Source organism: Myiozetetes cayanensis, unplaced genomic scaffold (assembly GCF_022539395.1).
Source record: "Myiozetetes cayanensis isolate MyiCay16 unplaced genomic scaffold, myiCay2020 scf4, whole genome shotgun sequence".
Lineage (NCBI taxonomy): Eukaryota > Metazoa > Chordata > Aves > Passeriformes > Tyrannidae > Myiozetetes > Myiozetetes cayanensis.
In genome coordinates, this window is record NW_026087631.1 from 54,612,070 (window position 1) to 54,636,270 (window position 24,201).

At 38.0% G+C, this 24,201-nt stretch overlaps 1 protein-coding gene across 3 annotated transcripts in view; it reads right to left on the reverse strand.

The window, feature by feature from the left end:
- Positions 1-564: 564 nt before the first annotated feature.
- The window catches only part of GLIS3 (GLIS family zinc finger 3), a 172,719-nt gene continuing 149,082 nt past the window's right edge, over positions 565-24,201 (reverse strand). For 2 of the 3 annotated variants that reach the window (XM_050328508.1, XM_050328510.1), the window contains 2 exons: positions 1,989-2,085; positions 565-687 (listed from right to left, as the gene is read on the reverse strand). In XM_050328508.1, coding sequence (XP_050184465.1) covers positions 636-687; positions 1,989-2,085 — 149 coding nt within the window. In that variant the 3' untranslated portion in view covers positions 565-635. The remainder of the gene's footprint in view (positions 688-1,988; positions 2,086-24,201) is intronic. The other variant, XM_050328512.1, reaches the window with a different exon arrangement.

Consider the following 24,201-nt stretch of genomic DNA (forward strand, 5'->3'; position numbering starts at 1 on the left):
GAAAAGAACACTTTAATAATTTTAACAATAACAATGCTACTATGACTATTAATAAGAATTGTAATTAGTGGGTTCATGTGAAGTGTACCAAGTGGTTTTGAAAGACGCATACTCTGGAAAGTTTCTGGATGTTCATTCAGGTTGCATGAAGGCCATAAGCTGCGCTCTCAGCAAGTCCAAGTGGACGACAGGTCCATCGGCAGGGCCGGCTGAGCGTTCCCCTGCAGTCTATGGGGCAGAGGTGTTGGAGTTCCTTGGAGCCCTCCCTTGGTCCCTCTCTGCCAGCCCCCTTCTCCCAGCAGTGGGATTGTTGTTGAGCCGTGGGCGCAGGTGGTAGCGCCGCAGTGGGGATCTGCTGCGCGCCCTCTGTCTGGCTGCGGGGCTCTGCTGGCGGGAGGACGAGGGGACCACGTACTCCTGGTAGTCATCGTCCGCTCTCACCGTGTGCAGGATGCGGCCGAAGTGCTGCCGGCAGAGCGGGCACACGCCACGCACGGCAGCCCACTGCCGGATGCAGCTGAAGCAGAAGGTGTGCAGGCAGGGGATGACGTGGGCTGTGTCGTCCATGCTGTCCAGGCAGATGGGGCACAGGCCTGCTGCCACTGCCTCCCACTGCCTCTGGCTCGTGCCGGCCGTCATGGCAGAGCCTCTCTCCAGCAGAGCGTCTTCGGCTCCGGGTGCCGTGTTCTGCCAAGACACGTGCACAGTGCCTGAGCTTCTCTGGTGCCACAAATGGAACAGCAGAGAAGGCCCCAGGGAGTGGGGAGAGAGGGGAGACAAAGGCTTCCCACAGGGTCTGCTTGCAGGCCCAAAAGTGACTGCGAGCCCCACAGCGGCCTTCCCCATGTACCTGCCCCCTCCACTGCCCCAGGCACGCACCCCATTCCAGGACAAACCCCCCACTCCGCGCTGCCCCCAGACAGCCAGCTGGACTCAGGCTGGCACAGGTACCTGCAGGAGGAGGTCAGGGAAGGAGGAACTGTCTGGGACCCTCAGTGGTGCCCTCCTCCAGCTGAGGGGCTGGGGCAGCCCCGTGCAGGACCGTCAGCCCCCACGCAGGCCACATCTCTGCAGGGCAGAGGCACTGCCAGCGCAGGGCCACGGTCCTGCTGGAGGTCACACACTGCTGTGGCACCTGTGGGAGGCCAGGGCCAAATGTGCTGACCGCAGGAGCCTGTGGCACCCCAGCTGTGGCCTACTGAAGACAGCAAACACCCCAGAGGAGGAAAACCCCTGTTTCATGGCATGTCAGCCACTTTTGGTGGCCTTAAAGCCCCAGTTTAACCTTAGGCTTGTCAGGTCCTGTGGTGAGAGTGCCCCTGCACCTTGTCCAGGCTGAACTGTCTCAGCTCTCACAGCTTTTCCTCAGAGATATTCCAGTTCCTTCACCCTGTTTGTGGTCCTTCCCTAGGTTCTCTCCAGTAGCTCCTCATCTCTCTCGGACTGGAGAGCCCAGAGAGGGCCCAGCACTCCAGGTGAGGCCTGGCGGGCTGAGGGCAGGGACGCACAGCTGGCCCACGTCCCCACCCGGTGTCCCCCAGCTGCCCCTGGGCCTTCCCTGCCAGGCCGCTGCCTGCCCCACTGCCCCACGTGTTGGTGAACAAGGTTATTCCTCCCCAGGTGTGGCGTTTGGCATTTTCTGTTGCTGAACTGTATGAGGTTCCTTTTTGGCACATTTCTACAGCCATCTAAACTAAATTATTAAAAGAAAATAGTTGTTTTGGAAAACATTAGCAATAAGGCAATAGTAATAATGCCTAGATTAAAAGGCACAATTAGGTGGGGAAATACTGTTTTTAATTTTAAGGGAGATCAGAGGAAAGAAGAAAAAGAATGCAGAATTAAGTTTCATTCTTCTCAAGGGCAAAATGGTGGAGGGTGTTGGGATCCAGTTGTATTCTCTGCAGTGTGAAACAAAGAAATTGTACTAGTATGTCATTGCTCTCTTTTGTACTATTCCTGACTTTGAGAGGCTTTTACCACCTTACCTTTGGCCTTCATAAGATACAGACATCTCTAAATTATACACTGGATGTCCTGCATAAGTATCTTTCTTAGACTGCTTCTTCTTCTTCTTATGCTGACCTGAAATAGAAAAACAGTTGATTATGGCCAAGGTGCCATTGGGTCTTTCGTTATGGGATGGCAGAAACTTACTGAGCTCTGCAGTCTTTTAGAAAAAACAGGAAGGGATGGGATCTTAGTCAGTCACAACATGTATGTTGTACCAGCTGCTTCTCCTAAATATAACCTAAATATAACCTAAATATAATACTGATGCCTCAGAGCTTTCTGGATTTTTTAACTTTTATAGATTTTCAAAGTAGTTGTGTAGTGAATGTAGATTTTAATGTAGCTATATTATATTCCTTATCCTGTAGCATGATGTTTCCACATAACCAACCCTATTACCCCATTTCATATCAATCCCTCTAAATTCCATGAACATGTTTAGCCTTCTTTTCAAGGTAGAATTGTAGAAAGACCTAGATCAGAAGATATCATGGAGACACAGTGACCTTCAAGCCCAGAACTTTGGGCATGCTGCAAAGAAGATGAAGATGACAAAGAATGGGTCCCAAAGACCCCAAACTCAATTCCCAAAGGGGCTCATTGGGGGGCAGAACTGAGCAGAACCTGGGGTGGACAAATCTGGGATTGGATGGACCTTATTATAAAATCATAGAACCACTGTCTGGAGAGCACATGTCATGTGTATTCCTCTGGCCTCAGGCCTCATTAAAGGACCTACTCTCTTTATCTTATACACTAATTGGCCTGGAGGTTTTTTTCTCTGTGATCTAGTAAGGCAACAATATATATATAACCTGCAATTTGGGTGACATTTGTTTTAAATCAAGTAGCTTTTCAGTAAACAAAACCCAGTTTTGTCTTGGGTTCTATATGTAAGAGCTATCATTCCAGACAGACAAGTGAGAAGGTGTTCTGCAGTGAGGATCACCCTGCTCTAGTCAGGACTGATGCACATAGGAAGGGCCATTTGTAGGAAAGCTGTTAAGAACAAAGACATAAATATTTCCACTTGCAGACTACATTCAGTCAAACCTCATAATAGTAAGTTATCAACGAATATTTTTAAATATAGATATAGACAAATACATAGGTATCGATAGATAGATAGATAGATAAATATACATATATCTTGGTAGTGCAATCTTTGATGAGTGAGACTGTTGTCACTAAGAAAATTGTGCATTTTGTGTTAAGAAGAAGCACCAGAATTTGATCATCTAAATGTAAATCCTTTTTGAGACAAGGCATTTTTAATCTACTACCTAAATGATGATAAAAGCAGCTGGTGTCCTCTGTCCTGCAGGACTTTACATTGAGGCAGCAAATTTGTCTTGGGTCCTTTAAAATTAAAGCACATCTTTTGCAATAAACATTTGATGTTAAAAATGATAGAACTGCAGGTAGCACATGGAACAACTATAGCTTGTTGACAATTAATGATAAAAAAGGGAAGGGTTTGTGTTTTTTTCCTCAGAGACATTTATGTTTTTCATCAATTTGGGGATGGGTGGATTTTCTGTGGGTTCTTTTTTTTTTTTTGGTTGGTTGGCTTGTGGGGGTTTTGTTTATTTGGTTTAGGTTTTGTTGTTGATTTGATTTGAGTTTTTTCCTGAAAGCTAAGACATGTTACTTTTTTATTGATAAAGTTTTTTAATGAGAGGTTCAAATAAGATGTTTCACTCCACCCATCAGATGTACCTTCAGACTTTAGATCCTCCGATTCTTTTACACAATACTTTTGCAGCTGCAATTTATAGAAATTAATACTGAAAAATGCAATGTACATCACTGACAAGTTATACCTATAGCATCAAAGTAATTCTGCAGTCTCTATCCTGTAGTGGGCTCTCAAACTAGTCTAACAGTCTACCATGTATTTTTAGGTTTAAAATTCACAAAAAACCACTCCTGACTGACAGCAACTGACCTTTTTAAAGCATTGTTATACATACTGAAAGATTTATGCAGGATTAAGGTTGAACTCAGATCTTTATTTCTAAATAATATAATCATAGAATTGTAGGATAGTAGGGGTTGGAAGGAACCTTAAAGATCATCGAGTCCCAGCCATCCATTGCCCTGGGCAGGCACAGCTCCCACTACACCAGGTTGCTCAAGGCCTTATATAACCTAAAAAATAAATATCTGTCTGGAATAGTGTTCTGCATCTCTGGAATGTTTTTGCTTCAGAAAAAAATCTCTTCAAATTTCAGTGTTGATTTCTGAAAAACACTGAGAGAATGTATACAAGTTACTGACAAAATTTGGCATGCATTACGTAAAAACACATATTTGATGATCTCTCATTGAAGGATATAACAACGTCTTAGAGAACTACGAGACCTACTATTATCTGTATTTCCAGAATATTGCATGTAAGTATTCAGATACCTTCTGCATGAGCAATGACCTTATAATAGGAAACTATTGCTCTGCACATGGAAATGTACTGATCAGTTTGGAATGACTTGCAGCTGACTTTTCATTTTGTCCTGGAGCTGCAAGCAGAATATTGCAGCTGACAGTAAGGCAATCACCTCATCACAGTATCTCAAAATTCATTAAGTAGCATTGGTTGTCTGTTCAAAAACTTCTTGTCATTTAGGTAGTATGTAAAAAAAAAAATCCAGATACTTTAAGAAGGGCATGAAAGAGAGCTGGTTTTAAAAAGAGGGATAAAAAGAGAAAACCCATAAAGTACTTTTGGGTACTAGAAGCAGTACCTGAAATACTGAAAACTGAAAAACACCACTAATTCTTGTAGTTTCGCAATAGTAATTTCTTATCCTTTTAAAGTAAAAAGTTTCATACAATCAAGAGTGTAAACTGAAATCAATAACAAGAGCGAAAATGGAAATAAATCAGAATTAAGTATATCACAGCAGTGATAAGGAATCTTTCTCACTTTATGAGTTTAAAGGGTATTCAATGATGTAACAAAGATGCAACAATATTTGAGAATTATTCATAAATTGATTTAATGTTTTAAAATGTTTGAAAAACAGTTTGTAACAGTAGAATGCATAGAAAGTAAACATATTCCTGCAGAGGATTTCAGCTCAAATGCCACCATATTGTATTACTACATGTGAGACAGCATGTTAAAATAAATGCACATAAAAATGAGTCTACCTGGTCTGGTTTTATTTTTCAAATTGAACAAAAAAGAAAAAGAGAGACCCATCAAAAATGATACAAACAAAATGCATTTTTAATAGAAGTTTTTACAAAAGATTTTTAAAAATATGGGGTTTAGTCTGAAAGTGTTTCTTTCAGTTTGTGAGGTCAGACAACAAAACTTCTTATACTTACACATACATAGCTGTAAGAGAGGCCTAGCATCTATTCATGGCAATGGCTACCTTATTGAGCAATCAGATTATATTAATTCCTCTTGCTAGAAGCCTCAAATTGTTTCTCAGAGAAGTTAAAAACAGTTTATTATTTATAAATAATGAGCTGTGTATAAAAGTCAAATCACAGTGTATTTGGTGTGTGAAAAAAATTTGTATGTGGACAGATACAAATATAAAAAATATGTGTTTATTGTTAAGATTACCCAATCTTCAGGGCCTTATTTCATGGCATTGGGCTGCAGTGCTTATCTAATTTAAATGTGGTAAAATATTTTGTGAGGACAATAATGATATCTGGTTGGATCCCTCTGTTTTTTCTTCTGTATGTATCTGGAAGTATTTTACCTTTTTCCTACTGGTAGAGAAAACCCACAAAGATCTGTATCTTCATGGACTTTGTTGTCATCCTCAGATGACTCAGTACTTATCCAAGTAAATTAATTATGCAGACAACATATTCTCAGTGTGCATCTCTATCCTAAACCACTGACCAGATGACAATACGGTTCTAATGTTTAGTCTGAAGAGGTACTTTCCTGAGGCCCTTATTTTCCCCTTTCATTATGTCACTACCACTGCTAGCTATTAGGTCAGTCCTTTCAGTCACATAATGTACTGATTCAGAACGAAAAAAACAACCATTATATATATCAGAAGAGGTTTCCTCATCCACCCGTATTATGTTATTGATTTGTTTGTGAGAACACTGGCAGGGTTTCCTTGTAACACTTTTACACATAGGGTTGGATCACATGAAACTATAACCTTAAATGTCAAGTGACAGCCCAAGACATGTATATAGCATCACAAGTTATCTTTGAATTGTCCCTCACAGCTGAAGGACACAGCTGACGATTAATCAAAGTTGGCAGATTAGCCTGATGGAGAAAAGTTGATTTTATATTTGTGGCTGGCTTTACTGTTAATTTTTGGTGCAAATGTTTTCTGAATCTGAAACCATTTTTGTCTAGGATAGAGATAAAAATGCTGTGCTTTAGTAGGTTTTGGCAGAAATATTATATTCTTTTGTTCCTAAGAGCTGTCTTCCTTTAATTGGTGAACACCTAGAAGAAAGGTGCAAGGCAAGCCTAGCTTCCTCAAGAACTGTGGGAAACTCATGCCCTGACACTCCTTTCTGCAGTTCAGCAGTTAGAATTGAATATGCTTTTGCACTCCCTGTCAGGGATGCTTTCTTTCCAGCTCTGCCTGCATTTCTTCTCCTGAAGAGCTGCTGGGTGGTAGATAATAACACCTTCCACGCCTTTTGCGGCGTCTGCTGGAGCCACAAGTGATTCGTCACTTTCCCCAGGTCCTGCTTTCCTAAACAAATTGATTAATTCCATGATTTTCCAATAAATACTTAGTTTTCTCTAATATTTTGTAAATTTCTGTTGAGAAATAAATTTGTCTGGCTTTGTTTGTAGTCTAATACGATGGAGAAGAGAGAGACAGGGAATTTAAACCATGTGTGAAACTCAGAATTACCTGCAAATATGCCATTGACACACTATGAAATTGTTCAATCCTTTTAATAGTATGAATGTTATTGATAAAATATATAAATGGTGTCTTCTACATATGTGCTCGATTTGATTGCAAAAAAACATGAATGGTTGAGAAATGTCTATGTCTGGACTGTGTTGTACATAAAATACTTGAGTTTAGGACTAATTGGAAATAAAATATATTGCTCACTTATAATAAATTATCTTAACTATAAGACATATAATTTTTACTTAGGTTAGACACTTTCAACTTTATATGCATTTCCTTGATGAAATAACAATTGCATTCAATTAATTCTTAGATTTCAGCTTTTTTCTTTGAAAAAAACCAAACCAAACCAAAAATGTATCATTTCAGTCATAGTTTAAAAAATTACAAATGTGTATGCCTTTGTTTACTACAGCCTATGCAGAACAGTTTGCAAGGCAACAGCCTACATCATGCTGCCCTTTTAAAGAGGAGTTTATATTCTGTGTTTAGTCATTGTAGAAATTGTTATATTTAAGGAAAAAGAGATAAATAATTCTATAACTCTACGTCTCCTTTAACTATTGTACAAAGAATGCACAGTCACTGAGTCTGCTTGATGAAGCACTTGCCATCATGGATACATGACTCCAAAAGGAAGAATGTAACACAAGCTTAGCACAGAGCGTTTGCGGAAAGAGCTGGGATGGACAGGGAGAGCAGGAACGTTCTCAGTGCCCTAACCAATGTCTCACAGGGCAGGAAGTGTTACAAAGCTCCTTGTGAGAGCTGTACTATTTAAAGATTCCTTTTCTCTCAGTTATATTAGAAATAGGGTATTTGTACAGTAAAATAATTTTCATCTGTTAGCTTGACCCTTTTTTTTTTTTTAACAGGGATGCAGGAAATTAATTAGCTTAAATCTGTTTAAGATAGTGTAGTATCTTGAATATCTCTCAGATTTGACGCTAGTCTAGCTGCGGAAGAGCTGTTTTCTTTGGCCTGTCATAAAAGAATATGTCCTTTTCTTACTGCTTTTCTTTGTTTTTCATAATAGTAATAATTGAACTTTTCTTCCAAGTACATCTTGACTTATAATTTAAATGCAGTGCTTAGCTTTTTCACCAGGGGTCATCAAAGGTCTGGATTTTCTTTGTCTACTGAGGTGAACTGAAAGATGGCATTTCACAGCTTCCTTCAGGATTTGACATTTGGAAATGTTCATGTACCCTCTTACAGCCCTGTTGCTCAGTCTGTGATAACTATAGAATGCATTTTGAAGACTTATTTCAACTCTTTAAGACCACAGTGGTTGCCTTGGCAGACAACTTCGTCCAAGAGTAATTTTTTATCACTATTATTTTTATGTTGGTGAATAGTTTAACTGAAACTATTAGCAAATGCAAGAACCATAATAGCTATTTGTCCCTTACAAATATTTGTAAAAAAAATGTGGGATAAAGTAGTAAAAATTGCATTAGGTACAAATCTGGTCTTGCTCTAGGTCAAAACTGAACTGTTTTGACAGCAGAAAAATAACTTCTCAGATCTGCCTGCATTATAACCTCTCACAAAGGCAGCAATAATGAAGAAAGTAGATATGCATTTTCCCAGTGAAACACTTCTAGTAACTACTTTTTCAGCACTGGGTGAAATGCATACTTCTGGAAATAAAAGATGCAGTCATGATTCATGTTGTCGGTAGGGTTGAGTCACTAAAGCACTGTATGAAGTACACATTGTCCCAGACAAAACTTGTTGATTCTGAATTATCAAGTATACTCTCCATCAACTTCAAAGACTTAGACACAAACTGAAAACAGTTTAACTCTCATTGCTAGGCACTTTGGGATCTACTTTCTAATCCAAGCTAGGCAAGAGAGTCAGTAAGAGCTAAGTGTTGTGCAACAGCAGCAGAACCAGAAGCTTCAGTCTGGGGTGCCTTTCTGGCCCTATGTCTGCTAGTGAATAATGGCAGGTCCCTGCCCCAGGAGTCTATGGTACAGAAAGTTATTTCTAAAAGGATGAGATAGTCAGGGAATATAATTAAAGGATGCATATTAGCTTGTCAGGTAGATAAATGATCCAGACAGACCACTGTTCAGACAATAATAAAATGTGCTGGCATTACTCTGTCATGACTATAAGTTGGAGGTAACTTACTGGCTGCTCTAAACTTTGTTATTGTTACCTATTGTATCACCTCACTTCCATTAGACTAAATACCAAACCTGTGTCACATGGATTATTCTCTTTCCATGGGACCTCTAAATTCTGTGTAAAGCATACCTTTCTCCCAAGACATCAATGGCTTTCAAAATTTCCCCATATCTAAAGCATTCATGAGCAGCAAATCATTATTTCCTATGGTTTCTGTTTCATGCTTGCATTATTCTGTATCTTGAAATAGATGCACTCATATTAAATTTTTTCCTATAAGGAGAATTTTTCTCTGTAGATTTTCAGTTTCTAAAGACAAATTGGGTTCATCCTGTCAGTGAGTCACTGCAGTACAGATTCATTTTCTCTTTTTTGCCCTATTTTAAGTGCATCTACAAGAGTTATAATTATTGGTATCTATGTCACATTTGTTTAAAACTGGCCAATGGCATTCAGAAAATGGCAGTCAGGTGAGACCTGACTGTCAGAAACATTTAGAGATAGCTAAGTTAGAAAAGTAAACCATAGCATTGCCATTATACCCAGAAAGACTCCTCAGGAAAGGTACACCATCACCTGAGAGATAGTTTTTACACTCATCTTTTTTGAACTTTTGTACTCCTTTGTAACACACTCATGACAATTACCATATAAATACTTGCCGGCACTTTAGGTTTCTTAGGTCCTTATCTAGCTCTTTATATGTATTTTTGTCTACATATATCACTGAAATCTTCAAATGCTTTTATGATAAGGAGCTTCACAGGAAAAACAAAATTATTAAAATAGTAAGGTAAGAGAGCCACGTGTAAAGGAACACTTAAGATATGTAAAAAACCCAATAAAAATATTCTTTTTTAACACAGTTTCCATATGTCCCATATGTTCCATAAGGTCCCTTTTGGCCTTTTTTAAAGTCTCAAAATGATGGCATACTCTTATATCTGATTTACCAACATGGTCGCAATTGGCTCAAGGTAATCAGACAGAAAACCTACTCAGAAACCTTAGACAGAAACTTTGGCTCAGATTAATGCAGCAATATTGATTTAATCAGCTGATAACCCATTTCTTTTTCAATAAAGGATTTGTAGGCTTGTTTAATTAATAGTATTAAGGGCTTGTTTTTGACAAGCATCAATTTAATGGGTGAGGCCAAGAGTAAGAGAACTGAAGTAGGATACAGCAGTGAGTGAAATGGCAATACAATACTTGATATACTTGTTTTTTGAGACCAATTTCAATACCTTTTCCAGTGGATTTTACTTGGTTTGAAAGACAATGAAAGATAATTGAAATTAAAAATTAGAGGTTGTCTGAATATAATTTCAGCTGTAATCTTACAAAATAAGTGTGTCATGAAAATATAAGCAGGAAAGTATTCAGCAAATAGTGTCTGTGGCTGAGTGGCTGTCATGATATACACTCAATGTGTGTAAGAACACCCAAATAATTTCCAAGTTTTAGCATCTGCTCTGATCTTTATTTGTGCAGATTTTCCTCTTATGCTATATAAATATATATATATATATATATACAGCAACTATATACGTGGTAGCAATAAAACCTCTTGCTCCCAAACAGGAAAACACTAATTAAGATAATTTTAATGCCTTTAATTGTCTAGAGTTTGTTGTCAGCTTCTTTGATGCTGTTGATAGACAATGGCACCTTTGTAAGCTTAAGTGTTTTCCACAGTAACCCTGAGACAAAACTAGTAGAATACTTCAAAACCACACCCAGAAAAAAATGTTTTGCCACCAGTCTCTTACCTGGTTTTATCTCACAGATATAAATCAGAATAGTTACTTGGCAACACTGAGGAAATAGCTTAAGTGGTGTCAATACTCCTTATACACTTGTCAAGCCATTTTGCCTCTTGAGGAATAATGGCAGCAAACACATATCTGAAGATTCTGCTAGTTTAACTTTTTATAAGCAGGCCTTGCTCAGCTCAGCTATGAAAAGTCCCTGATTAAAAATATATGGTTTTTTCAATTTTCAGTTGTGGAAGTTGGGGATAGGCAGAAGGTCACAAGCTGTTGGTGCATCTGCACTCAGCTCAGATCTTATTTTATACAAATAAGTGTGTGTCGTTTTATACAATAAGAACTTCTACAGATAAGGAGCAGATATACATGCATGCCAGGCTGCAGCATCAGGCTCACTGAGTGTCAAAACCAAAGCTGTATTGCATCATTTAATAGATACGTCTGTCAAATGTGGGTTATGCTGTCTAACTCCTTCTGTTGGACCTAAGAAAGCCTAAACTAAATTCTTCTGCATAAACACTGTGGAAAAACATTTCTCAGAATAAGAAATATAGTGAAAGACAAAATCCCCCTCTTTCTCTGAACCTAGCTGCATTATATTCTTGATAGTCATTTTCAAAGAAATATTGCCTTCTCGTGTCGTTTTATATTCAGTTCAGTGATGAATGGCAACTAATAGAAATAAATTTCTTTTAGCAAAGGGATAACTTTGAATTACTATTTGGAACCATCTCTGAGACAACTGATTTGGAAAAAGAAATTCGATCTCTGTCCTAGGTGGAACTCAAGGCAACATATAATTAATGTATCTATAGACATTTACAAAATATTCCCATTTACAAATACACAGGCAATCTAGGTTTTGGTTGTGGTGGTGATGTGTGTGTTTGCTATTTTGTTGTGAGGCTTTCTGTTTCCTGACAGGCAAGCAGTTTGTCTTTACTTGTCTTTCATTTGTGAAACTGTAAAAGAGTCAAAAGTAGCACACTGGTTCACTATCATGTTATCTATGAAATTGTAACAATGAAATATGTTTCAGACTCTATTAAATCTCGAGTTTAATAATACTTAAGTTGAAATTTTTTAGTATGAGAAGACTTCTTAGAAGTTGAGTAAGACCTGTGTCCTTTCATGAATGTGTGTACTAGTATGTGCACTTCCCAGAGTAAAAAGTATTTCTGTGCTGGCAAAGGGAAGAACAGTGGAAAGAAAATCATGATAGTAACAGTGAATAATACCTGCTATACTTCCATGACTCCTTCTGATTAAGTGTTACACCATACCTTGCCCTGCCTTGCAGAAGAGCAGTACAATTGAAACTGCTCTACAGAAAGAACAATGCTGTTGTTTAGATGCTTTTGTTTATTTGTTCTGTTTAATAAAGATTTCTTAGTTGAAGCTCCATTAAGAAAGCAATTAGTATTTTGATTTAAAGACTGTTTTTGTCCTTGATTGTCTTTGCAGAACTATCTTGAAGTTATTCAACTTCACTTTTCATACATGTGTGTGATTGCTTTTTGGTTTTGGGGTGGCCTTTTTTTTTATTTGTTGGGGTTTTGTTTTCTGTTTGGTGTTTGTGTGTTTTTGTTTGACGTTTTTCTTTGTTTGATCCTCTGGGTTTTGGTTTTCTTTTCTTTAACTGGGGGAAAAAACATAACCATAATTTGAAGCAAGCAGCATGAAAGCAGTCTCTAAATTAGTTGCTGCAATTTTATGCAAATGCATAGAGAAAGGTTTGGGGGGGTTTCTTTGGAGAAGTGTGGAAGCTGCATTAAACAAAAGAGTAAGTTCACTTTTTAGAAGTAATTAACTCAATAGACTAATATCCTTGAAAATGGTTGGACTATCTGAGGAAAAGATAAATATACCAAAGCCAAAACTTTTGAAATTATAGGAGGGCAAAACAGGTAAAATTAATTCTCAGAAACAAGCAATAGCCCTAGAAAGTATGATAGCAGAAATGAGTGAGTAGTCATCATACTACTCCCCATTCACATTCTTTGCTGATTCTTAAAGAAAAACCCTCTAGGTTCTGGATTGTTTCGGGGTTTTTCCCCATGTTATTTGTAGAAAAATTATAACATTCTCTAAAGTACTTGTGCAAATCTGTAACTTTGGCTTGAAAGTTTCTTCTCAAGTTTTAAAGAAAGAGGAAAGGTGAGAAGATTTTTAGTGTTCTAAATATGGATTCTGACATCTATTTTTGCATGTCCTTTACTTGAAGTGCATTAGAGTTTGCTTCATTGAATGTTATACAGTACTGGGATTTCTTCAGCTGACTGCAAATACCTGGCTAATATGCTGCAGCATATTTTCAAATGTATCATCATATATCCTTGCCATCCGTTCCAAACAGCTTTTAAAATAAGGTGTTGAACTCTGACAAATCAAAAGTTTTCAAAATGTTTTTAAAAGTAATTTTCTGAGGCATTTGCTTTCAAAAGCATATAGACACCTATCTGCTTCTTGAGTTAGCTTCCAGGTAGAGATGCATTTAGAATTGAAGAGTAGTAGTTTATTCATTAAGTTGCAATTTAAGATAGTTACTGCAATTGTTATATTTCCAACTTGTGCTGTTCTCTTCGACTGACAGTTTAGTGTTAAGGTATGGCAGTTGTATTTCTTTGCTATTTGGTAGCACTTGTATTAGAATCTCCTGGAGTTTCCATTAGTTTTGTTTCGGGGGTTTTTAATAAACAATTATTAATTCTGCTGTTTGCAGCATTTTAGAGTCCTTTGTTATTAACAGCTGTTGGACTCTGTATTTTAAAAAACTACTAATCTGGAAGTCAAAATGTCTTTCCTAATCTGCCCTTATTATGCCAAAATCTGTCTCAGCACATTTTACATTACTAATCCAATGTCAAAAATGAGAAGTGAGAGACTGGAAGTTTGATTCCAAAACTGCACTAAAGTTCATTGTGTTTCCTTTAAAAGTACTTACTGTACCTATATGTAAAGCCCTGACATTGTTAATTGGTTTTCACATCATATTATAACATTTCAAGTTGTTCCAGGGATATAATGCTCAGAAACTTGCTAAAGGCTGTCAAATGCTTTCTTCAAACCCAAATGTCTATGGTGAGAGATTTTTGCTGTTCCTTGCTCTCTCTATTATAGATACTGCTAGGATGAAAGTGTTCTGGATAAAAGACTAGCCAGCCACGTCATCTTAGCAACTTTCATTACTCTGCTTTAAAAGGTTTTCCTGGCAATATACTTTAGAGAAATGGGTGATTTTCCTGTTCTTCTTGTCAAAAGCTCTCAATGCTTCCCTTATCTCGATTAGATCTTCACCTTCAACTTCCCCAGATTTTAACTTTCTATTTTGTCTTTGTGACTGGAAACATTGCACTGGTTTGTTTTGTAAATTCTTTTACAAAAGGATCATAGGTTGTTAGAGTGTTTGTTGCTTGGTGGGTTTTTTTTTTGTTTGTTTTGGTTTTTTTGTTCTGTTTTTTTCTGTTTTGGTTTTTTACATCAAGCATTTACACTTATTTGAAGAATCTGCTTGTTGCTTTCTTCCTTAAGGTTTTTCCAGACTTCCCTGTTGTGCTAAATAGCATAGGCTTGCCCACTAAAAACTTACTAAGCAGAATTTTACAACTTCAAAGGCAAAACTTTCAGTAATCTCTTCAAAACCCTGGGAATATGATTCACTGGTCTCTGATTCACAAATGTGCCTCCTGGAGATGTTACATTCAGCAAACAAAGAGGAGACAAAAGTTAGTAAAAATTAAAATTGGTGCAATTGATACAATGGAAGAAAAATACAATAAACTTGAGCCTTTAAAAATGAGATAAAAGGGGAACACTTTTTGGCTGAAGTCACCAGTTCAAAACCAGGATGCAAGCCTGTAAAGTTGTTTAGTGGGAGAAAGCTGCACACTTGTCTGAAAATGGTCATCCTTTTTTTTTTTCATGGAAGAATCATCACAGTATGCTGATCTGTAATTCACATAAAAATCTGCAACAGGTCTTGTCACCTTTGTCAGAGTGTGCTAGCCATATTGTTTGCTTCCTCGTCCAGAAAAAAATTGTAGCCGTGTTTTCTGTCACCACTGCCTACTTTCAACTTACCCAACCAGAAAAGTCTTGACTTCAACATCTGTTTCTGATTGCACTGGATCTTTCGTGCTGCCTTTTGGGTGTCCTGCAGCCCAGAGCACTTCTCAAATCCACCAAAAGTTTTATACCATATTTTAACAGCATTGTATTTCTAAGATACAGAATTGTAATTAATAATTCTGAATACTTATGCATCTTGAATATGGTCTGACTTGGGGGTCCTGATAAAATCTATTTGCCATGGTTATGCACTGCAGGGACTGGGCCAGGGAAGACCTTGAGATGTGGTACCTGCCTGACACTGGTCACTTGATACCCTGGGGTTGACCCAGGGCCAAGCACAGTTTCAGTGACAGTAAGTAGGTCCACCCTGGACTCGGTTCTGATGGAGTTGGGCAGGGCCCTCTCTGAGATGCTCAGCAGCAGCTGGAAGAACCCATTACCAAGAATCATCATGTTTGAAAGGCTGTTGGGGCCCACTGGAGTTCTAATGATATTAAAGCAAATCTGCACCTAGTGAGCTGGTGGTTTATTTTTTAAAGGAAAAACAAGATATTTCCCATGTTCAACAAAACGGTAGAAACACCTCCAGCTTTCAGGCAGCTTGTATTCCTCCTGAAGTGCTTCACACACTAAACTGTGATCTACACCACTACGTTTTGACATCTAAACCATAGATCAAACCGCAGGGTGTTGCAAGGCATAAAATTGTACCAGAAAAACACTTAGAACAAACTATAAATAAGTCTTGCATGAAAAGCTGAAGTTTTATTGCTTTCTCATGTTTTTCCTCTGTGTGTGAAGTCAACCACCACAAAAAATGCCAGTATGGGGATTAATAAACAACTTCTTGATTAACCATTGATGTGCCATAACCTTCTGGCATCAGGTATAATAATCTACATATCAAAGACTGGAGAAATTTTTTATTTAGTGCTTAGATGTATTCCAGTACTAAGACATTTAGGGAATTTAAGTATTAGCATTACTGATTTCTCATTTTGTTTTCTATTTGTGATGTTTCCTCAAAAGTGGGGAATCTTGTTGCTTTTTAAATCTTGTTCTTTTCCTTCCCAAATAAAAATATTGTCTTCTTCCCACAAGGAAATTGACCGGTATGGTACAGTAAGGACAAGAGTAGGTGTTAAAAGGTTTAAGAGAAGAGGGAAAGAACATAGTACAAAAGTTTTTGATCCAAAGATCCATTATTGCACAAATTCTCTGTGATTTCAATAGTCTTGTTCTTCTATTGGAAACTCTAAATATGGAAAGGAATTGAGATTTGGCTTTTGCACAAAAACAAAATCAGGAAAAATCAGTTAAGAAAAATAGTGAAATTATATAATTAAATTCAAGTGCTTTAAATTAATAAACATTAAAACATCATAGATAGTGTAAGAAACAGAGTAGAAAGCAACTATTATTAGTGAAAGGCCACTGCAGTTAAACTAGACCAAGTTTAGGGTAGGATTTAGTCTTGGAGATTAGTCAGCATGAGTTATGCTTACAGATCAATGGTAGTAAAGTACCTCAGAAGTTTCTATGAAGCTTTTGCCAGTGAAAAATTAAAATTTTTCATTACAATTTTAAGTATATCCTTCATGGTTGAGAAAAATATATTAAGTGTTCTTGGTCAACACTTGCAAAAATGTGCTGATAAATAGTTATAACTGTTCAAATGCTACTACAAAGAAGAAAAATAATAGGCTTTATTGTTTTGAGATAACAAGGTAAATTAAAAATCCATCATTTCTTGGAAGCTTTTGAGTGGGGTCAGAATGCATAATGAAAAAGTGAAATCTGGACCTAGTTTTACTACGGTTGACTGTGACTCAAAACAGCAAGAAATTTCAAGAAAGAAAATGTAATTTACCCATCACTTGTCATATTGGAGATTTTTATCTTTACAGTCTCTTCCAATTGCAGCCACCCTACAAATACATACAGGCAGTATGCACCGCTTCACAGCCTAAACTGTACAAGAATATGGCTGGAACTAAATCTAAACAACTCTTCAAAAAAACAATGTGTTAAATTCTACTTCACAATGCATATTCATCAGCATCTATGGCTCTTTCTAAATCACTCTTACAGAGATTTTGGCATAACGAGAACTCATCAAATTTGACATCTGAATTTTGAAATACTTTTGTTTACATTTAATGGATAGGAGACAAAGATGAAAGAGGCACAGTGCAAATAGGTTTCCTCAGCATTTCCAAGAGAATTGCTTAGACATAATGGTATTATATCATACAGTGATCACAAACATGGGATTAACAGTTAACCATGAAGTATATGAGTCATGAAGCATTCTTCTGCTACTTATTTCAGAGGCTGTTTTCCATTGGTATAACATATTAGAAGAAATAAAAGGATTTCTATCTAAGGGTCTATTAAAAACAAACAATCATAACAACAAAACAACAAAAAAAGTACCAGCAAGAAAGGTCTTTGTTTCTGACAGGGAATTGTCAACAGTTTTGCTATGTGCTGTCAGCTGAATTTGGGAACACATCAGTAGAGACTTCACTGCAGTTTCACTGTGGAAATAAGACCATTTTATCCACAATCCATCTCACTTTTTAAGACTGTTAAGCAATAAATTTCTCACTTCATTCACTTTTAGGTCACCTTAAGCTGCCACATGTCCCTGTTTGTCCAGGCTTGCTTTTGGAAACTAAAGATTGTGACATTGATGACAAATTTCTATGCATCTGCTTGCAAATAGTTTAATGTTTCTTTATCCCTTGTCTTGCTACCCAGAGCATCATAGAGAAGATTCTCAGAGTAAAATATAACCGCTACCAGCTGTCTTAAAGACCAAAATGAATCTAAATGTTTTAACAGTAGAGTGCTCTTTTGAATCCTTAGAGTCAGGACTCCAAGGGAGTGGATCTGCACACGTTTCCCAGCACACTTTCTGAGCCTTAATGCTTGATTCTGACACCCCTAACACTGGTTTCTGTCAAGCTAGTTCCAGGGACTTCAGAGAAACTGCTGCGTAATTATAACTGCCTTCATTACACAGATATGTACATGACCAGTTGTTGTGGTTTTAGCTAGCTCTCCCAGGTGAAGAATTTTCTCCCTTCCCCCCTGGCTATCAAGATAAGCACTTCGGAGTACAAAAGACCTAGCTCCATGGTTGATGGCCAGACATTAGTCTCCTAGGAGACAAGGCAGATAAGGACTTGCACGTTACTTTTTTCTCTCGTCTCCTGGGCAAGGAAGTGGGAGGAGCTGGGGGGGGCCACTGTGTGGCTGGAAGGAGGTTGGGAGGTGGGGCTGCGTGTGGTCTCAGCTCTCTGCCCTCAGCAGAGCCTTCGAGGAGCCTCGCCTGAATTTTTTTTTCCTCCCCAGATAAAAGCTATTGTTTTTGTTTCCTGCCCTGGAGGTTTTTCTTTTCCCTTTGTTTTTTTTTTTTCCCTCTTGCATCATTTTTTTTCCCCGGAGGACAGAGCCCCGCCAAGAGAAAGAAAGGGAAAGGACTAGGCAAAGCAGTTTTCTCGACCAGCCAGAGTAAGTGAAATTGTCTGGTCCCTTTTCCCCTCTCCCTCTTCCCTTTCCCAGTGTGCGGGAAGGGAAAGAAGGTTCCTTTTCGGTTGGATTGTTTTTTTCCTCCGGCATACCCACGTGCTGGGCTTCAGACATTACAAGTTCTGCATCTCCGGTGATTCAACAGCGTCACCCGGTGGCTGACACAGGACATTACAAGTTCTGCATCTCTGGTGATCCGACAGCACCCCCTGCTGACTGTGGTTGAAATTGCACCAAAAGGTGCAAAAGTTGAACTGTTTACTTCGCTTTTTGCCGGTTTATCGGTTTTGTTTCTGAAGGGGTTATTTGTGGGTATAAGAGTGTTGTTTGGTTGTTTTACTTAGGGTTTTTTTGGTGTTTCTGTTAATACACACATACTTTTAATAAAGAGCTGTTATTTTTTTTCCTTTTCCATAATTTATTCTTTTTCTTCAATCGGAGCCTTTTAATTTTGGATTTATAATTGCTTAGAGAGAAAGTTTGGGTCTTTTCCACTAACTCACCCTCAGCAAAAGACCCTTGTCTCATTTAAACTTGGACACCAGTACACCAGCACACCAGCTTCACAAAGAAAGGAAAAAAAATCCTGTGAGCTCATTTTAAGATATTTCCTGAAATTTGACGGTACTTTCCCTTGTACTGAAAACTGATTTTTGGAGCTATCAGTACAAATAGGCATCATATTAATTTGCCAAATCTTTTTATAGTGCAACCTTTCAAACATCAATAAAGCACACAACACATTTCTGCTAAGCACAAGCATTCCATGTCTTCCCAATGAAAGCATAAAATTAATTCCATGGAAACAAAGTGACATCACTTAAAAATTAGATCAACTTAGCTCAAAACCAGAACTATAAAACACAGAGAAATGAAGTCAAACAACATGAGCATTGTCAAGCAGTAGGGCTGAGGACTGAGTGGGTCAGCATATTTAGAAAGACCACACACCAGATAGATGAGGCACATCAACAGTCACAGGAGTGATGGCACAATTTCTTGGAATCCTATGACGCAACAGGGTTATTTGGGTTGGCGTAAGATTGGGTTTTTTAACAATTTGTATATTTTTTCTTGTCTTGTGCAACTGCTGCATGTGTTACTAGGGCTGTTTTTCTGAATCAAAGGGAGGCTTTATCCTCTGTTTTGTTGAAACATAACTTTTCTTGAGTTTATGTAAATCAATAAAATCTACATTGAATAGTAGAGAAAACAGATCCTTGCAGCTGATCTGCTGCTGGAGACATGCCTCTTTCTAATTTCACTTTTTGGTTTCAGAATGGTATTAAAGTAACTCAGTGACCAGTATCAGCTTACAGGGTGCTTTTGTACCATGCCAGGCAGGTATGGGGCCTGGTTCCCTCAACAAATGCAGAGCCTAAGTAGAACTCACTGTTACTTTAACAGTGTTCTCCTCTTGCTGCAGGCAGGTGCATATGATAAAGCCTCATGGTTGTTTCACTCAACTTTTGCATTTTAGGTAGCAGGTCTTACTGTCTCAACATGTTATTCCATAACAAAATTTACTTACTTTTGCTGAAGAGGAGTTATGCTCATCAACATCCCTGAGTTTTCCTCAGCTGTTAACCTTGTAGAACCACAAGTAAGTCATAGAAGATGGCTTTGTTACTTCCAGATTTGCTTGATGGTGATGAGCTTATAGAAAGACACTGAGTCCAAGAGGTAATCTGGGCAATATGTCCTTCCAATATATCCTCACTGAGAAAATGCAGACCTGCAAAGGGGGGTCCCCTTTGCTCTGAATCAAGTCTGGGGCATAACTTGATTTTGCTTATCTTTTTTTTTTTTTCCCCCCAAGATATTGCATGCATATATCACAATTATGCTATGCAAATAATTCACTAAGAATGTGACCTCTCAGAGAAGTGTGGTATCCTTTTTCACTCTTTTGGTTTTTCTGGAGTGTCTTTGCACCCCATTAGATTTCGTTACTGCAAAAGATGAATGTTTGGAATTCCCAGGTACAATTGTTGAATTAATTACTGGAGGCTGGAGGGAGACTCAGTGAAGCAAAGAACCTCTTGATTTTTGCTCATAAAATACAACCCTATATCAACAAGACTTTACCCTTTTAGGCAGGTTAAATGATGTACAAACAGATGATACACTTATTAGCTGCCTTTTTTCATCAAGTTCTCCATCTCCTTTTTTGAGAAGTAAAAGCCTTTTTCTAGAGCTCATGAAATACTGCACAGAAAACATATGTTATCCTAGACGTCTGGGTGAATTATTAACATGCCATTGTGTCAGGTGCTCTTTGGACCCTTTTTCTCTTACTCACTTCTGATAATTAGTTGAAACCCAGCATTCAAAAATACTTCCTTTGTTAAATGCCTGTGGAATGAGGTAAGGCTATAGGATTAATTCCAACATTTTAGAGACCCACACATAGTTTAGCAAGTAGCAGCTTTGAGAGGTAAAAGAAGTAGGTTACTTTTTCTCTCCTTTCCACCAAAACCCAAGTATATAAAATTTAGATGAGTTTTTAATGTGGCTCTTACTAGGCTTGATTTGGTATTCATGTTCATTACATGCTTTCCAGTATAGATTTTAGGAGAAACACTCCTTGTTCACTTCAGTGCAAACAGGGCCTGAATTAATGTTGACATTTCTATGTCATTATTTTATAGACAGGTACATATAGTAAAGTGGCACTGAGAACATGCTCAAGGGTTTACACAGAATTGGAATAAGGCTCTCAAGCAGGTTGAGCATAAAATAAAGGTAAGGCAAAGTTAGAAGGCAAAAGCCCACCACTGGGAAGTTTCCCAGGTTATAAGCAACCTAAGTCTTCCAGTAAGTAGTGGTTTCTATTTCTGATGATGTTTGCAATGGCTTGACCTAGACTGAAAATATGTAATTGTTAGTCTTATTGTTTAAAATATTACTGGCAACTACAACTCCAAGTTAAGGTTAATGATGCAGTCTCATCTTGTTTAGGAAACAGCCTTGAGATCTTTGAAAGAAAAAAGCTTTTATCAACTCCTCTGTGTCCTTCCCATGTCTCTGTACATATACAGTTTAGAGGTATATTATATTATGTTACTCTTCTTATTCTTTTCTTCCCGTGTCATGTTTCCTTCAGTGATGAGTTTCCTGAACATTTCTCACTTCTTTTTTGCTTTTGAACCCAAAATTCAATTCAAATTTACGCTTGACTATGATTCTTAAGCAAGACATACGACTTAGGGCAACATTCACTTACCCTACTTAGCTTTTTCTGCAAACAAACAGGGCTAAGTTTACTCTCATTCACATTTGAGCAGCCCTAAAATGAGTAAAATGTTTAGTGTTCTTTGTCAGGAAGATTTTTGAATATTTTCTGAACAACGGGAGATAAAAGAGAACAACAGAAGAGAAAAAATTCTTTTCCCCTCTCCTTTCTTAGCATTGATTCTAGTATAAAAGAATATCCTAAAGCCATGTTAAACTATCCAATGGGAGTTAATTTGATGCAATCTGTTGCATTCATCGGGAAAAAAGTCCATATACTAGGTTTCTGCTTCAGTTTTTCTCTAGCACAGGCTGACAGAATTACATCCAGCAGCTTTGGCGTTGTGCAATAACCAAGTCCAGTGTAAAATGCAGCTGGCCAGCTGTTTGAGGATCCTTCCTGTGGTGGGACTCTCAGGTAGCAAAGAGCCACCAAAATCACTGATCTTTGCAGAAAGAATGTTTGGGAGACACACAGGCTGTGGTCAGCCCTTGGCTACACTGGTCTCCATTTGCTTCAGTAAACCTTTTGCCATCAGAGTCCTCCAGTCTACAGGACCAGCAGACACAAGACTGGTGATCCCTTCATGGTCCAAAGGAGCATGAAGATCACTTTCAGTTACAGTTTCCCTTAAGGTTCTTGTATCTTTGCTGATGGTGTGCATTGTGTTTGATGACTTGAGCAGTAGTCTTGCCTAAGGCCATACTTCACGCAGTGAAAGTAACAACTCCATCAGTAATGCATGAAAAACTAATCAGACCAAGCAGTTTGGTTTTAGCTGTTCCTATATTGTAGGTGTCCTGTTGGAGGTCACATAGTGATGTAAAATGAGGGACAATGGGATTGGCATGATCAATTCTTTTGTCATTTGAGCCATTGAGTGTAGCCTCATTGACTGTCATGTTAGGTTTAGGGGTCAAAGACGAAAGTATAAAGTAAAAGTCATGAAGCTACTGTTACATAAGTCCCTTCTAGCTAAATACAAGCAACTGCCCCCACCTTTATTCAAAGTAGGTTTGCTCAGCAACATGTACAGCACTAAGTTTCAATGAAGAAGGCCCACCAAGACAAAAAGCCCAACTGCCAGCAAAAATTGTGCACCAACAGTCTCTAGACTGAAATAGGCTCTTGAATAATTGAGACACACAAATGCAAGTAGTAAAAAAAAGTACACCAACAAGTAAGAGTACCAGAGTGGATCTGAGCGCCATTCTTTTCTTTCCTGTTCAACCTTTAAGCAACATTTTCATTAATTGGGTAATCTCACCTTATACACATTGGTTCAGCTTCAGCTTGAGTAATTCTGATTGAGTAAATCTGCACAATTCTGTTTTGTGCAGATTGTATTTTAGCAGGTTCCCTAAAATTAGTTTAATAATTTTAATAGCTTCTATGCTGTACATATCTAGATGACAAAACTGCTACTCTATTCAATGCTTTTGTAGACTGTCCTAACAAAGTCACAAAAGAGAAAATTGGCATTGGAACTCTACAACATACTCTGGCTTCTACAGTAGGGTTGGGAAAAAATGAGTATGATAGAATGTGGCCTCCATAGATTTTAAACTTCCAGGGTAAAAAACTTCCATTATTTTGAGAAATATTCTGATTCCTCATTGGTTCAAAAATCGAACTGATCATAAATAAAGGTTTAGCAAAATAATGGTGTCATCTAACACTACTGCCACTTCCTTGATGGATAAGCTGGTCCAGTTAAGCTGCTTTAACTTCTTCTCTAGGAACTTCACTCAGTACTACTAATTTAACTTCCATTAAAGCAAAGTATCCTTCCTCTTCCTCCAGCCCAAGATAGGTACAGCTTAATTACAGCTGTGTGCTATGCTAAGTGATGAGTTAACAGGTAGAATCACAGTGCTGCCACTCTAGTTATTGTGGTTGTAAATATGTAAGCTACAGTTGCAGTAGCAGCTTTAGGTTTTGTTTTTCCAACAGATTTAAGCTGGAATTTTCAGGGAATAAGAAGACCAGGTCACCCTGCTTTTCATAAGCTTAATCAACCTCACTGTGACCATTCCTAGAATAACTGAAGCTGTCTGATTTACATACAGTCAAGCTTGGAATGTGCCCACTGACTGGCAGGTTCAAGTACATTTTTGGTCAAAAGGGAAAAATCTATTATATTGAGGAAATGGTTATATTTTCTTCTGCCTACGTAGATTTACTTGTAATGCTTTATTCTGTGTACCTAGCTCCAACCATGCATAAGGTTTGCATTTTCTAGTTAAAACAAAAGCATGTTGGAACTTTTAGCTAGACACATAGAAAGGCATTCTTTGTTACAGTTCACTGAACTAACCCATCTCATTTGTGAATCATTAATGATATGACTGCTGGGTAAATTTACTTTGGTTGTAAATCTATAAATGGCATGGGAAGATGTGGTAGAATGATTTTTCATACTTAGCTTTTAAAAGAGAACACTATAATTTCAAGGAAGGCAGAGAAAAAATACACAACAACCTTAAAAAGTTAACATTTTTAATTCTGTAAGATTAATTCTACCATTCTGGTTTTTGTAGTTGTATATTGCAGTGAGTGAGTA